Raw genomic sequence first — 14,957 nt, 5'->3', positions numbered from 1 at the left:
GTAATTTTTATTTTGTACTAGCTTTTACCCGCGACTTCGTCTGCGGTGAGTTGAGTATTGGGCGGACACAGACGTGTGAAACTGTAAAAGTGCTTTAAAAAGTTTGGTGGGCTAGCAAATGTGATTTGATGTGTTATATTGTGTATGTTGTGATACAGACAATGTGATGTGTTATACAGCCTGTGTACAGGAGTATATATGTATCAGGTACTGTATATAGCAGTGATAGGAGATACATGTAATATATAGTATATACAGCCTGTGTACAGGAGTATATATGTATCAGGTACTGTATATAGCAGTGATAGGAGATCCATGTAATATATAGTATATACAGCCTGTGTACAGGAGTATATATGTATCAGGTACTGTATATAGCAGTGATAGGAGATACATGTAATATATAGTATATACAGCCTGTGTACAGGAGTATATATGTATCAGGTACTGTATATAGCAGTGATAGGAGATCCATGTAATATATAGTATATACAGCCTGTGTACAGGAGTATATATGTATCAGGCACTGTATATAGCAGTGATAGGAGATACATGTAATTATATAGTATATACAGCCTGTGTACAGGAGTATATATGTATCAGGTACTGTATATAGCAGTGATAGGTAATACATGTAATTATATAGTATATACAGCCTGTGTACAGGAGTATATATGTATCAGGTACTGTATATAGCAGTGATAGGAGATACATGTAATATATAGTATATACAGCCTGTGTACAGGAGTATATATGTATCAGGCACTGTATATAGCAGTGATAGGAGATACATGTAATATATAGTATACTAGCTGGTCCCGCGACTTCGTCTGCGGTGATTGTAGCAGTGGGTATATACAGGCGCGGGTAAGGTTTTCGTACTGTGTATAAGGGATGGGATATGAAATGTAACTTTGTATCTTGTTTTTGCTATAATTCAGAGAATACATGAGACTTTTGTGTTGAAGTTACTTTGTATTTGAGCTGCTATATATACGGTGTTGTGAGAAACTTTACATAGTGACTTTGGGACAGAAGTATTTGAAGTTAACCCTTTCCCGCCGATGGCATTTTTGGATTTTCGTTTTTCGTTTTTGACTCCCCTCCTTCTAAACCCCATAACTTTTTTTATTTCTCTGCGCCCAGAGCCATATGAGGTCTTAGTTTTTGCGGGACAAATTTTTCTTCATGATGCCGCCATTATTTATTCTATATAATGTACTGGGAAGCAGGGAAAAAATTCTGAATGGGATGGATTTGAAGAAAAAATGCATTTCTGCGACTTTCTTACGGGCTTTGATTTTACAGCGTTCACTGTGCAACCAAAATGACATGTCCCCTGTATTCTGTGTTTCGTTATGATTCCGGGGATACCAAATTTATATGGTTTTATTTACATTTTGACCCCTTAAAAAAAATCCAAAACTGTGTTAAAAATTTTTTTTTGAAAAGTCGCCATATTCCGACATCCGTAACTTTTTTATACGTGCGTGTACGGGGATGCATAGGGCATCTTTTTTTGAGGGACCGGGTGTACTTTGTAGTTTTACCATTTTCGGGAAATGTTATTGCTTTGATCACTTTTTATTCAAATTTTTATCAGAATCAAAACAGTGAAAAAACGGCGGTTTGGCACTTTTGACCATTTTTCCCGCTATGGCGTTTACCGAACAGGAAAAATATTTGTATAGCTTTGTAGAGCGGGCGATTTCGGACACAGGGATACCTAACATGTATGTGTTTCACAGTTTTTAACTATTTTTATATGTGTTCTAGGGAAAGGGGGGTGATTTGAATTTTTAATCCTTTTTATTGGTTTTTATTTTTTTTTTTACTTTTTTAAACTTTTGTTTTTGCATTTATTAGACCGCCTAGGGGTATTGACATGGGTGGGCGGTGTTGCGGATTGTCAGAGCGGTGGGGGTCGGCAAATATGGCTGCTCCGGAGCGTTAAAGAGAGCCTCCTGGAGTATCGTTAAGGTGAGGGGCAAAGTGGTAAAGTATATGTATATGTGATTGTGTGGTGTTAGGGGCGGGGCTGTAGAGGGCAATATGAATTTTGTGGCTTGCTATGGTCCAAAGTGTGTGAGATTGCAGAGATGGTGGTGTGAGTTTGGGTTTTGTGGGGGTCCTGCCACAAACGTATGTGCGCTATTGTGACGAAAAGTAGCCTATTGCGCAATCGGGTGTATTAACTATGTTTGTGGAAAATTTCAGCCAAATCGGTGGAGCGGTTTTTCCGTGATTGAGAAACAAACATCCGAACATCCAAACTCACAAACCCACAAACTTTCACATTTATAATATTAATAGGATACAGTCTGTGTACAGGAGTATATATGTATCAGGCACTGTATATAGCAGTGATAGGAGATACATGTAATTATATAGTATATACAGTCTGTGTACAGGAGTATATATGTATCAGGTACTGTATATAGCAGTGATAGGAGATACATGTAATTATATAGTATATACAGTCTGTGTACAGCAGTATATATGTATCAGGTACTGTATATAGCAGTGATAGGTAATACATGTAATTATATAGTATATACAGTCTGTGTACAGGAGTATATATGTATCAGGCTCTATATATAGCAGTGATAGGAGATATATGTAATATATAGTATATACAGTCTGTGTACAGGAGTATATATGTATCAGGTACTGTATATAGCAGTGATAGGAGATACATGTAATATATAGTATATACAGCCTGTGTACAGGAGTATATATGTATCAGGCACTGTATATAGCAGTGATAGGAGATACATGTAATTACAATGTGATGTGTTGTATTGTGTATGTATAGTGGAAAGCTATATGTAAATGTGAGTGAGTAGAGTGAGGGCTACTCCTGAGGTGACAGTAAGGAGTGTGCAGGCAGGTTGAGGCAGGAAATGCCAGGCAGTGTGTGTGAGTCTATAGCTGGGGCTAGGAGTCCTGCTTTTGTGAGTCTCCTGCTAGGAAGCCATGTTGTTTAGTGGCACCAAAAGTAGCCTGTGACTCAATCCTAAGGGAAAACTATGTTTGTGGAAAATTGCACGCAAATCCGTCCAGGCGTTTTAGCGTGATTGAGGAACAAACATCCAAACTCACAAACTTTCACATTTATAATATTAGTAGGATGGTGTCGTCGAAGGTGGGGCTTTAACCTTTAATAACGGCGTTATATAGGCGTATTATTTTATTTATTTACATTTCTTTTTTAAACTTTTTTTTATTAATTTTTTTTTTTCAGATTGTGTCTCCATAAGGTCATAAAAGACCTTTGGGGACATCTGATGCAACGGGAACTGGTCCATTTAGCCCCAGTAGCAGCAGGAATATAGCCTCCTGCACGGTAGTATATACACCTTATAGAGCTGACCTGCCTCCTGTAGGACCCAGCAGCTCTAGTAAGATGCTCTAGATGCTCTAGTAAGGGCGGCCCCCATAGCCGAGTATACAGTGTTCATTGAGCACTGTATACACAGCGATTGAAAAGGCAGGGAAGGTAATAAACCTTCCCTGCCTTCTCTCTGGGAGCTCCAGTGGAAGTTACAGCCAGCACCCAGTATCAGCAGCTGCACGATCTCGTACCAGCATGTCCTGTCAGAACAAGGCAACCGCTCTCTGGACGTAAATAGTCTATGGGCGGTCCGGAAGTGGTTAGAGAAAACTTTAAGAAAAGCTGAACCTTTTATGCTTGACTAAAGAAGCAGATGGAACTCACTATAACCTTTGTTTTTTCTTCCCCAGTGGTCCAGCAGCAGCTGGAATATCTAGTGACCAGTTGTTATCAAAGGCCATACATTTACGGTATTACTGGTATAAACACGATATCTATATGATCAATGTGCTATTTACAGCAGTTCTGTACTTTGGGCGACAGTCCCAAGTAGAGGACCCCTTTTATGACATCCATATACTCTAAATACAGTATGTGCGTGATCTCTTTAGCTCACAGGAAAAGGCCCAGATCCTGTTCTCATGGTTGGTCCTGTCCAGAAAATACGCCATGGGATAGTTGCTGCAGCTTTTTAAAGACAAAACTGTTTTTGAAGTGATCCTACTAATATTATAAATGTGAAAGTTTGTGTGTTTGGATGTTTGTGAGTTTGTATGTTTGTACCTCAATCACGCTAAAACGCCTGGACGGATTTGCGTGCAATTTTCCACAAACATAGTTTTCCCTTAGGATTGAGTCATAGGCTACTTTTGGTGCCACTAAACAACATGGCTTCCTAGCAGGAGACTCACAAAAGCAGGACTCCTAGCCCCAGCTATAGACTCATACACACTGCCTGGCATTTCCTGCCTCAACCTGCCTGCACACTCCTTACTGTCACCTCAGGAGTAGCCCTCACTCTACTCACTCACATTTACATATAGTTTCCACTATATAACACATCACATTTTAAAAATCTCCTATCACTGCTATATACAGTACCTGATACATATATACTCCTGTACACAGGCTGTATATACTATACAGTATAATTACATGTATTACCTATCACTGCTATATACAGTGCCCGATACATATATACTCCTGTACACAGGCTGTATATACTATATAATTACATGTATCTCCTATCACTGCTATATACAGTGCTGTATCTCCTATCACTGCTATATACAGTACCTGATACATATATACCCCTGTACACAGACTGTATATACTATATAATTACATGTACTACCTATCACTGCTATATACAGTACCTGATACATATATACTCCTGTACACAGGCTGTATATACTATATAATTACATGTATTACCTATCATTGCTATATACAGTACCTGATACATATATACTCCTGTACACAGGCTGTATAACACATCACATTGTCTGTATCACAACATACACAATATAACACATCACATTTGCTAGCCCACCAAACTTTTTAAAGCACTTTTACAGTTTCACACGTCTGTGTCCGCCCAATTCTCAAATCACCGCAGACGAAGTCGCGGGTAAAAGCTAGTATCCTATATGTGCCTATCTACGGCCACCCAGTGGTTGTGTTATGAATTGCAGCTTGTAAAATGTTTACTAGTATTTAGTGAAATTTTATGTATTCGGCCTCATAACAAATTGGTGATTTGAACCAAATTCAGGTTAAAAAGATTTTCCTATTATGGACACTTATCCTCTATTCACAGCACAGTGCCTAATAGCTGGGAACCCAACCACCAGATCCTACAGTGATCAGGAGCGAGGACCGAAAATCACCCCTTGTGATTGGAGTGCCAGTGCATTTGCATGACCCTCACGCCATTCTTTCTATGGGCACGGCTGGAGATTACAGTCCTCTGCATCCCATAAAAATGAATGGAGCAGCGGTCACACACTGATTAAGAATTAGGGGGGCTTCCAGTCCTCGAGCCTCCTGATCACTGGATGACCTAGCTATCAGGCCCATTTAAAGGGCAGACACATTTGTAGATCAGACATTGCTAAGCACATAAGAAAGAGACAATCTTCAGACATGCATCTCCCCCGTGACAATGTACTAACCTTCTCCTCATTCATGTGGATTCCACTGATTTCAAAATCCATTAAGAACAATTCAGCCACCCGTCTGTAAAGGAAAGAGAGTCATTACATGGAACCAGGACTAAAGGGGAATCCTCAGCTTATGGTTATGGCATTTACAAAGTATATGGCAGGTATAGAGGAACCACACCTAATAATGGAGGAACAGGAACGGAGGGCCCTCCGAAATCAATGACGTCACCCCTTATACGTCATAGATTGCAGATTGTAAGCTCTTGCAAGGAGGGCCCTCAGACCCAAAATGTGAATTGACTCTGTAATGTATCTTTTTATCTGTAATTTGTAAAGTGCTGCAGAATATGTTGGCGCTGTATAAATAAAATGTATTATTATGACGCGATTATGGATAACAAATACATACTCTGCAGCAATGCTATAGCCTGGCCCCTTTGAATGCTATAGGTAGCCATGTAATACATGCTAGCAAATGGGCAGGGTAAGATTTACTCTTTGCAATAACTGCCCACTCTGGTCAATGGTAAGTCTAACAGGACGTGGTAATGTGGATTATCCTAAAACCAAGCTGGGCCATCTTTATCAGTCCACAGCAGTGTGTGTATATGCCACTAGATTTGGGGACGATTATGAGTAGAGATGAGCGAGTACTGTTCGGATCAGCCGAAATGAATGGACGTAGCCGGCACGCGGGGGGTTAAGCGGCCGGCCACCGTCAAAGCGGAAGTACCAGGTGCATCCATTCATTTCTATGGAGCGTGCTGTTCGGATCAGCTGATCCGAACAGTACTCGCTCATCTCTAATTATGACCTCAATCGCAATTAATAGGGCATTTTATCTCAATTGCTATTAATGGCAATTATTTATGTCATGACCCTTTTATATTAGGAGTATGTCTTGAATGAACAAAGCAAGATTCTTCTGGTGAAGCTCACACGGAGGTTTCATCCGAACCGAACACGGCACTGCCATAATACTCTGGGGTCTCCTTATGTTGGATCACCTTCCCTGGGCCACAGCTTATTATACTCAGGGAAATGAAGAGAACCCAGAGTATAATAATAGAAGTTCTGGTTTGGAAATATTCAGTCCGAAAGAAACTGTACGTAGAACCGCCTGACTATTGCAATCATTGAACCAAAATAATCTACGCGAACAAAATCAGATTATTCTGGTTGATATTCCGTTTCGGTAATTTTTCGATTAATTGCCCGGCACAATCTACTAACATGTTACAAAAAATAATTGCTTACCTGGTTTCTGGGTCCAGAGAATCGATGACAGATTTGTTGTCCAGAAGTTTTCTTAGACTTTCACACAATTCAACATTAGTATTTAACCTATAAAACAGATCAGCCTATAACTATAAGAATAACACAGAACAGAAAGCCTGATAACACTGCAGGTAATGGAGAGGATCACCCTGGAAGGCATCAGCCTAGGGAAAGCTGCAGTATTACACCTGATACACGGATATATATATATATATATATATATATATATATATATATATATATATATATATATATATATATATATATATATATATATTATAATAATAATAATAATATGTGAAGGTTAAAACTCTTACACATGTATACAACATTACAAACATACTTAATTGGCACATAACAAATGAAGGTATAAACCAAATGTTCCACTACATCAGTGCCAAGATAGAACAACTTTCCACTGTAAAATACACAACATATTTTACTGCGCATCAATATGACCATTCATCCTATCGACAGCATTGGTATAATTGTGTACATCATGGCCTACGTGTAGAGGGCTTGAGATATTGACATTTGGAAAAAAAACAAGTGGACTCTTGAATCCCTATTTTACATTGTGGGCAGAAATACGGTCTTGTATTGTTCCTTGTCATCTATACCTATTACTTCTTGTGATCTGTCTCCCCTTCTTGATGACTTGAATTAGGTTGTGCTGTTATAGATACTTATCCCCAACCCACAGGACAGAGGATACATTTCTGATCTCTGAAGTTCCAAACGGCAGGTCCTCCACTGATTAGGAATGATGAGAGACCAAAATTCCCCCCAAGAGCCTCCTTGTGAATGGAGCACCAATGCACTTGTGTGACCAGCACTCTAGTCACTTCTATCAGGCTGCCAGAGATTACAATCCCTAAAGACCCACTGAAGTAAATGGAGCACTCAGTTTTGACAGCTTTCTGACCTCCTCAAAATCAGGACCTTGATGGATTTTTTTTTATGTATAATGTAAGTCTATAAGTTGACCAAACGGTGGACTGAGGCAGTCCGCCTATGGCCAGCTGCAAGAGGACATCGAAAAATTTTCGAACAATGCAACAAGGCCTTGGGATTGCAAATAGTCGGCCCTGAAGGCCCAACAAAGAGCGGTGACCAGGGAAATTTTTATTTATTTTTTTTTTTTTATAATGTAGATTGTGAGCCCCCAGATAGGGATCACAATGTACATTTCCCCCCTCCCCCTATTAGTACGTCTTTTGTAGTGTGGGAGGAAATCCATGCAAACACGGGGAGAACATACAAACTCCTTGCAGATGTTGTTCCTGGCGGGATTTGAACTCAGGACTGCAGTGCTGCAAGGCTACAGTGCTAACCACTGAGCCACCGTGTTGCCCTGATGACCAGGGAAATTTGTACCAGGCTAATTCCGATGTGAAAACGTGGCATTGCAGGCAGGCCATACAAATGAATGCAATAAGTGTCCAGGTACGCTAGGTTCATACTAGTGTACAACTTTCTGTTCTTTGGGAAAACTAGCCCGCTTAAAAAGTTGTAACCTGTGGACCTCATCGACTATAATGGGGTCTCCTGGGTTTCCTCTTGAAAAATGCTGAGAAAAGTCCTGCTCGAGGGACTTTTCTCTTTGCATTTTTTAAGCAGGTTTGGGGACGGAAACCCTAAACATATAGCAAGCGCTAGTTTGAACCTAGCCTAAGCCTGGACTCACACCTATGCTCATTGCCCGTTCGGACATTCCACCCATCATTCTGATTGAAAAATGCAGAGAGAAAAGTCCCACAAGCAGAACATTTCTCTCTGCATTTTTAGGGCGGAAACCCAGCAGACCCCCATTATATTCTATGGGGTCCACAGGTTTCCGCTTTTTAAGAATGGAAACCCAAACACAGGTGTGAACCTAGTGTAAGTCTGCCAGAGCAAGAACTGCACTTTGCTATTGGCTCTCTGAAAGAACACATCACATACATGTAGATATAGAATGGGGAATTCAATCTTTAGTCACACTACATATACAGATAGCAGAACATGGCTTATATAGAGGTAACATACCTCTCCACCATGGTACCTATGTTCCTGCAAGCTTCTTCAGCTGCTTCTCTGAATGAAGGGTCAGGATGGGCGACCTTTACAAAATCAGCCTGCAATATAGAAGATAGTATTATTATAACGGGATTATATGTATCTGCTATGAGATGCTGACACACCATGATAAGTACATGGCAAATCACCGTAGGCACAAGTCTAGGACAGTAAATAAGACAGGGCTGCTCATCTTCATGGATTCTCCCACCTCACACACATAGGACATATCCACTGGATTCAAAGCAGGGTGCCTGCAGCCATGTTTCCTACTGAAATCAATGGTGAGGTGGCTGTACAAGTCTTTTTATGGATTTCAATGGGAAAAGTGGCCACACTGAATCTGCAAAGAGTTCTCCCTAGAGGATGGGCGTTAGAGATGAGCGAGTAGTGTTCGGATCAGCCGATCCGAACAGAACGCACGCACTGAAATGAATGGACGTAGCTGGCACGCGGAGGGTTAAGTGGCCAGCGTCAAAGCGGAAGTACCAGGTGCTTCCATTCATTTCAATGCGTGCGTGCTGTTCGGATCGGCTGATCCAAACAGTACTCACTCAACTCTAGCCGTTCACCTATAAGACATTTGTGGTGTAGACTGTGAATCTGTAGAAATGTGTAAGGAAATGGAAACACTCCTTAAAGATCTCTGCTGTGTATCAGTGAATGGAAACGCTTTTGAAAGCTTCTCCTGATCCGCTACTTGCATGTAAGGAGCCTGGTCAAGAAGCCTTCACATCCCGGGGTCACTGTACACAGTGTTAGAGCTATAAGCTCTTATTCACACAAATACGTTGCTCAGCCATGTGCTGCCCGTACATGCGCTACTTTTTTTTACAGTTAAGACACATGGCTCTATTATACAGCTTCTCGTATTGATGTTCTGTAACGAGACAACGCTGCAGTACCTATACCCGCCATTACAATTTGTACAGCGAGTGAGGGCATCAATACAAAGTTTGGGTGTCTGACATATTACTTACTCTCTGTCAGTGTCAGGCAGGGCTAAGCGATACAGAGCTCCAAGCACAGGTGAACAGTGTCAGAGCTCACAATCGCACCCTCCTGCCTGGCAATACAGAGCCTAAATAGGGTATCAGGTACCAAAGCAACAGCGCTTATTTCTCAGTAATGGTGGAGCTAGAGAAAAAATTTCAACTGCGCCAGAATCAGCGTAGCGGAGCCTTAAATGATGCAAAGAGCTGGACTCGACAGCGGTGGTGAAAGGTCATATATATATATATATATATATATATATATATATATACTGGTACAACACAGAGGAATAAAAACCAGAAAACCCTTTTAGTGCAATACAAGAAGGATGATGACTTTATGTTCTGGTTCTCACCAAGTCCGCCACTTTACACAGCTCATCACTTAGCTGGTCAAACATCCTGACAGTCTCTGCTCTCGGAGGTGTAGTGCAGACTTTCTCCACTAGGGACTCGGTTTTTCTCAGGGCATTATCCTGTACGATCTGGAATCCCTCTGGAGAACTTAGTTCTGGAACCCCAAACAGGCCCTGAGGAATAAGGAGAAACAAGAAGCAACAGATGTGAATGAGGAAAATAGTGAGACATGGACTCCTCCATATATTCCCCAGATGCTTCATTACACTGACCACATATAACGTAACAGAATTATCTAGGGAGTATAGCAAAGGTCATCCAATATGTCCACCCTCAGATGGGTTCAGTAGCGTTCAACAGCAAGTTTTAGGCTTTTTGAGGCCATGTACAGTGTTAAGATAGAGTCACGAGAAGAGGCCACTGTGGAGATCGCTGCCCAATACGTGTCCAGCTGTCACCAAAAAAGAGGAAGATGAGACGCACGGACTATCAAACCCCCCACCCAAAAGACCCCATGGACTGTACCACCCACCCCCCATGGACTATTAAACCCCCCCTAAGCCCCCCCATCACCTGTATACCCACCGACACCCCAAACAAGAACGAGGAGACCCCAAAGGCACTCAAACCCCCAACCCACGAACCCCGTACCCATCCCCCTCCACCACCCCCAACTTTCTTTTTGCTTTGCAACCCCAAATGCTTTATTCTTTGGTAATGCTAATAAAGCTTATTTGTATCTTGAGTCATAAGGACCTGTAGGTGAATGTGTCCCAAAAGCTCTTTAAGTCTCCTTTTAAGAAAGTCACCCTGGAGACCTTGCCTTAAAAGTCATAATTGTCTGCAAAACCAAGCCCAGGAAATGCTAATATACTGTAACTTGCTCTGCAGGGGCCATGGGCACACAGATATACGTGAGAAGGTGCTACCTGTATGACGCTATACATGTACAATGGAGATGGAAGAACTAAATGTAGACTGTGGTCCCTGAGATTAGCCCTAACACCACCCCCAATACGTCTTCATCAGGAGGGGGTGACATGACAGACTACTTCTAGTAGCCAATAGCCATTCCTAACATCTATATAAGACTAGATGGCTGCACAACATAAGATCGCCATTGATGGCTACTACTGAGCACCTAAGGATAGTCACCGTTATCATGTTGCGAACCCCCTACGCTGTCACAACACAGTCCGCAGCAATCCAAACCTGCTGGATATCTGTACAATCATATTCACTATTACCTGTAGCTTTTGAGACACCATTATCTTTAGACGCCCCGTTTTCATACCATGAAGCTTGTGTCACAGGACTGCCGGCATGACACTATGGCTAAGCCTTCCTGTATCTGGATCCCTAATACGCCATTGTCTTAGCACTATAAGCGATCTTGTCTATATACTGCAGATATCCTAAGGGGCTACACTTATGAAGTGGTAGCTACATGCACACGCAGTTGGTGGCCACATGTGGGCAGGATTTCCATAGCATGTGGCTACTGCTATATGACCATGAACCCTAATGCCGGCGCTGTAGAGTCAGCTGGATGCCAGATGATGGCGCTATAGAAGACACTCAATTATGCCATTGTCTGCCAGCAGCCACCAATAAGAGACACAGAGTTAGATTGCTCCTTGCCCTAACACTTGTGAGTGCATCATCCTAGAATCACCACAGGTGGCGCTATAATTATGACTGAATGGCATGTCTCTGTATTTTCCTATGGTGACCTCCTACACCCCCCACTCATTATAAGTCAGTGGTTGGGGTCTTCCATTACATGACTACATGGGGCCGCCTCTCACCGTGTTCTTGCCGAACACATCCAACCTCCGCTGCTGCTTCACATTGAAAGCGGCACCGACAGGAGACCAGGCGGTGCTGACCGAGCGACACACGGAGAGCCCCCCGGCCTTGAGGCGCAAGGAACACAGGAGCCGCCGCAGGGACAGCATGGTGTAGAGCAGAGGACACCGGCTCAGATACACATGTACCCAAGCTCCACAGTCTGTGACCCCGGAACACAGCGACAGCAGGAGGAGGGGCGACAGGACGCAGCGTCAGAAAGCAAGAAGCCGATTGGTCTGATGGTTTGATTGGCAGCGACTGTAACCAATAAGAACGGAGAAGGATGGTAATTAGGGCTGTCATTGGTCTGCTGTCTGTCGGCACCCCCGCATAACATGCCGGGATTTGTAGTTTCTCAGTAGTTACTGCTTTATATGAAGCTTATAGAGAGAGAGAGAGAGAGACTTCACAACTATCACAGCACTGAAGGAGGGGAAGAATGTGCGGGCAAATATAGCCTTACCCACTACCACTTTCATTTCCCTCCATTCCTCTTTGTGCCACCACACAGTATAACGCCCCTACAGTCACCCTGACATGGTATGTCCCTAACATTATAATGTCCCCCATATTATAATGTCCCCCATATTATAATGTCCCCCATATTATAATGTCCCCCATATTATAATGTCCCCTATATTATAATGTCCCCCATATTATAATGTCCCCTATATTATAATGTCCCCCATATTATAATGTCCCCCATATTATAATGTCCCCTTCCAGCTGCCCTCGCAGTATAAATAACTAATCCTCATCATACCCCGTTCCCTGCTGTTTTACTCTTCTGTTTCTGGTCTTAGAGACTTAAAGGGGTAGCCCAGGGTATACAGTCCTATGAAAAAGTTTGGGCACCCCTATTAATCTTCATCATTTTTAGTTCTAAATATTTTGGTGTTTGCAACAGCCATTTCAGTTTGATATATCTAATAACTGATGGACACAGTAATATTTCAGGATTGAAATGAGGTTTATTGTACTAACAGAAAATGTGCAATATGCATTAAACCAAAATTTGACCGGTGCAAAAGTATGGGCACCTCAACAGAAAAGTGACATTAATATTTAGTAGATCCTCCTTTTGCAAAGATAACAGCCTCTAGTCGCTTCCTGCAGCTTTTAATCAGTTCCTGGATCCTGGATAAAGGTATTTTGGACAAACAATTCAAGTTCAGTTAAGTTTGATGGTCGCCGAGCATGGACAGCCCGCTTCCAATCATCCCACAGATGTTCAATGATATTCAGGTCTGGGGACTGGGATGGCCATTCCAGAACATTGTAATTGTTCCTCTGCATGAATGCCTGAGTCGATATGGAGCGGTGTTTTGGATCATTGTCTTGCTGAAATATCCATCCCCGGCGTAACTTCAACTTCGTCACTGATTCTTGAACATTATTCTCAAGAATCTGCTGATACTGAGTGGAATCCATGCGACTCTCAACTTTAACAAGATTCCCGATGCCGGCATTGGCCACACAGCCCCAAAGCATGATGGAACCTCCACCAAATTTTACAGTGGGTAGCATGTGTTTTTCTTGGAATGCTGTTTCTTTTTGGACGCCATGCATAACGCCTTTTTTTATAACCAAACAACTCAATTTTTGTTTCCAAAATGAAGCTGCCTTGTCCAAATGTGCTTTTTCATACCTCAGGCAACTCTATTTGTGGCGTACGTGCAGAAACGGCTTCTTTCTCATCACTCTCCCATACAGCTTCTATTTGTGCAAAGTGCGCTGTATAGTTGACCGATGCACAGTGACACCATCTGCAGCAAGATGATGCTGCAGCTCTTTGGAGGTGGTCTGTGGATTGTCCTTGACTGTTCTCACCATTCTTCTTCTCTGCCTTTCTGATATTTTTCTTGGCCTGCCACTTCTGGGCTTAACAAGAACTGTCCCTGTGGTCTTCCATTTCCTTACTATGTTCCTCACAGTGGAAACTGACAGGTTAAATCTCTGAGACAACTTTTTGTATCCTTCCCCTGAACAACTATGTTGAACAATCTTTGTTTTCAGATCATTTGAGAGTTGTTTTGAGTAGCCCATGATGCCACTCTTCAGAGGAGATTCAAATAGGAGATCAACTTGCAATTGGCCACCTTAAATACCTTTTCTTATGACTGGATACATCTGGCTATGAAGTTCAAAGCTCACTGAGGTTACAAAACCAATTTTGTGCTTCAGTAAGTCAGTAAAAAGTAGTTAGGGGAATTCAAATCAATAAAATGATAAGGGTGCCCATACTTTTGCACCGGTCAAATTTTGGTTTAATGCATATTGCACATTTTCTGTTAGTACAATAAACCTCATTTCAATCCTGAAATATTACTGTGTCCATCAGTTATTAGATATATCAAACTGAAATGGCTGGTGCCCAAACTTTTTCATAGGACTGTATGTATTTTTTTTTTTAATATTTGGTTGAGGAAGATGGAAACCCCCCCCCAAAAAAAACATACTCACTAGAGATGAGCGAGTAGTATTCGTTCGAGTAGGTATTTGATTGAATACTACGGTATTAGAAATACTCGGGCGAATACAACGCAGTAAATGCGTAGTGTGAATGAGGAAGTCTGCCCGATGTAAGAGCCAGACAGCTGCACATGAGCTTATGATTATTATTATTTATTTATTTAAATAGCACCATTAATTCCATGGTGCTTTACATTTGGGGGTTACATATAATACACAAAATATACAGGTAGATATAATACTAACAGTGACCGACTGGCACAGTGGGGTAGAGGGCCCTGCCCGCGAGGGCTTACAATCTATGAGGGAAGGGGATAGAGACAGAAGGAGAGGGGGAGACTGTACAGATGGCAGTGCGGTGATAGTGTTATTGGAGTATGGGGGATGTACAGGAGAAATCTTGGAGACGGTTGTGTGAGGAGCGGATGAGGGCAGAGCGGAGTAGGAGGT

General features: G+C 42.0%; 1 protein-coding gene across 1 annotated transcript in view; it reads right to left on the bottom strand.

Moving 5' to 3' along the window:
* Positions 1 to 12,182, bottom strand: part of MIPEP (mitochondrial intermediate peptidase) — a 65,649-nt gene extending 53,467 nt beyond the window's left edge. The window contains exons 1-5 of the mRNA XM_075266034.1: positions 11,993 to 12,182; positions 10,184 to 10,357; positions 8,806 to 8,894; positions 6,757 to 6,843; positions 5,509 to 5,572 (exon numbers count right to left, since the gene is read on the bottom strand). Coding sequence (XP_075122135.1) covers positions 5,509 to 5,572; positions 6,757 to 6,843; positions 8,806 to 8,894; positions 10,184 to 10,357; positions 11,993 to 12,142 — 564 coding nt within the window. The 5' untranslated portion in view covers positions 12,143 to 12,182. The remainder of the gene's footprint in view (positions 1 to 5,508; positions 5,573 to 6,756; positions 6,844 to 8,805; positions 8,895 to 10,183; positions 10,358 to 11,992) is intronic.
* Positions 12,183 to 14,957: the final 2,775 nt, after the last annotated feature.

This window comes from Leptodactylus fuscus, chromosome 2 (assembly GCF_031893055.1).
Source record: "Leptodactylus fuscus isolate aLepFus1 chromosome 2, aLepFus1.hap2, whole genome shotgun sequence".
Classification (NCBI taxonomy): Eukaryota; Metazoa; Chordata; class Amphibia; order Anura; family Leptodactylidae; genus Leptodactylus; species Leptodactylus fuscus.
The sequence above is the reverse complement of the archived record's forward strand: the minus strand, read 5'-3'. Positions and strand labels throughout refer to the sequence as shown.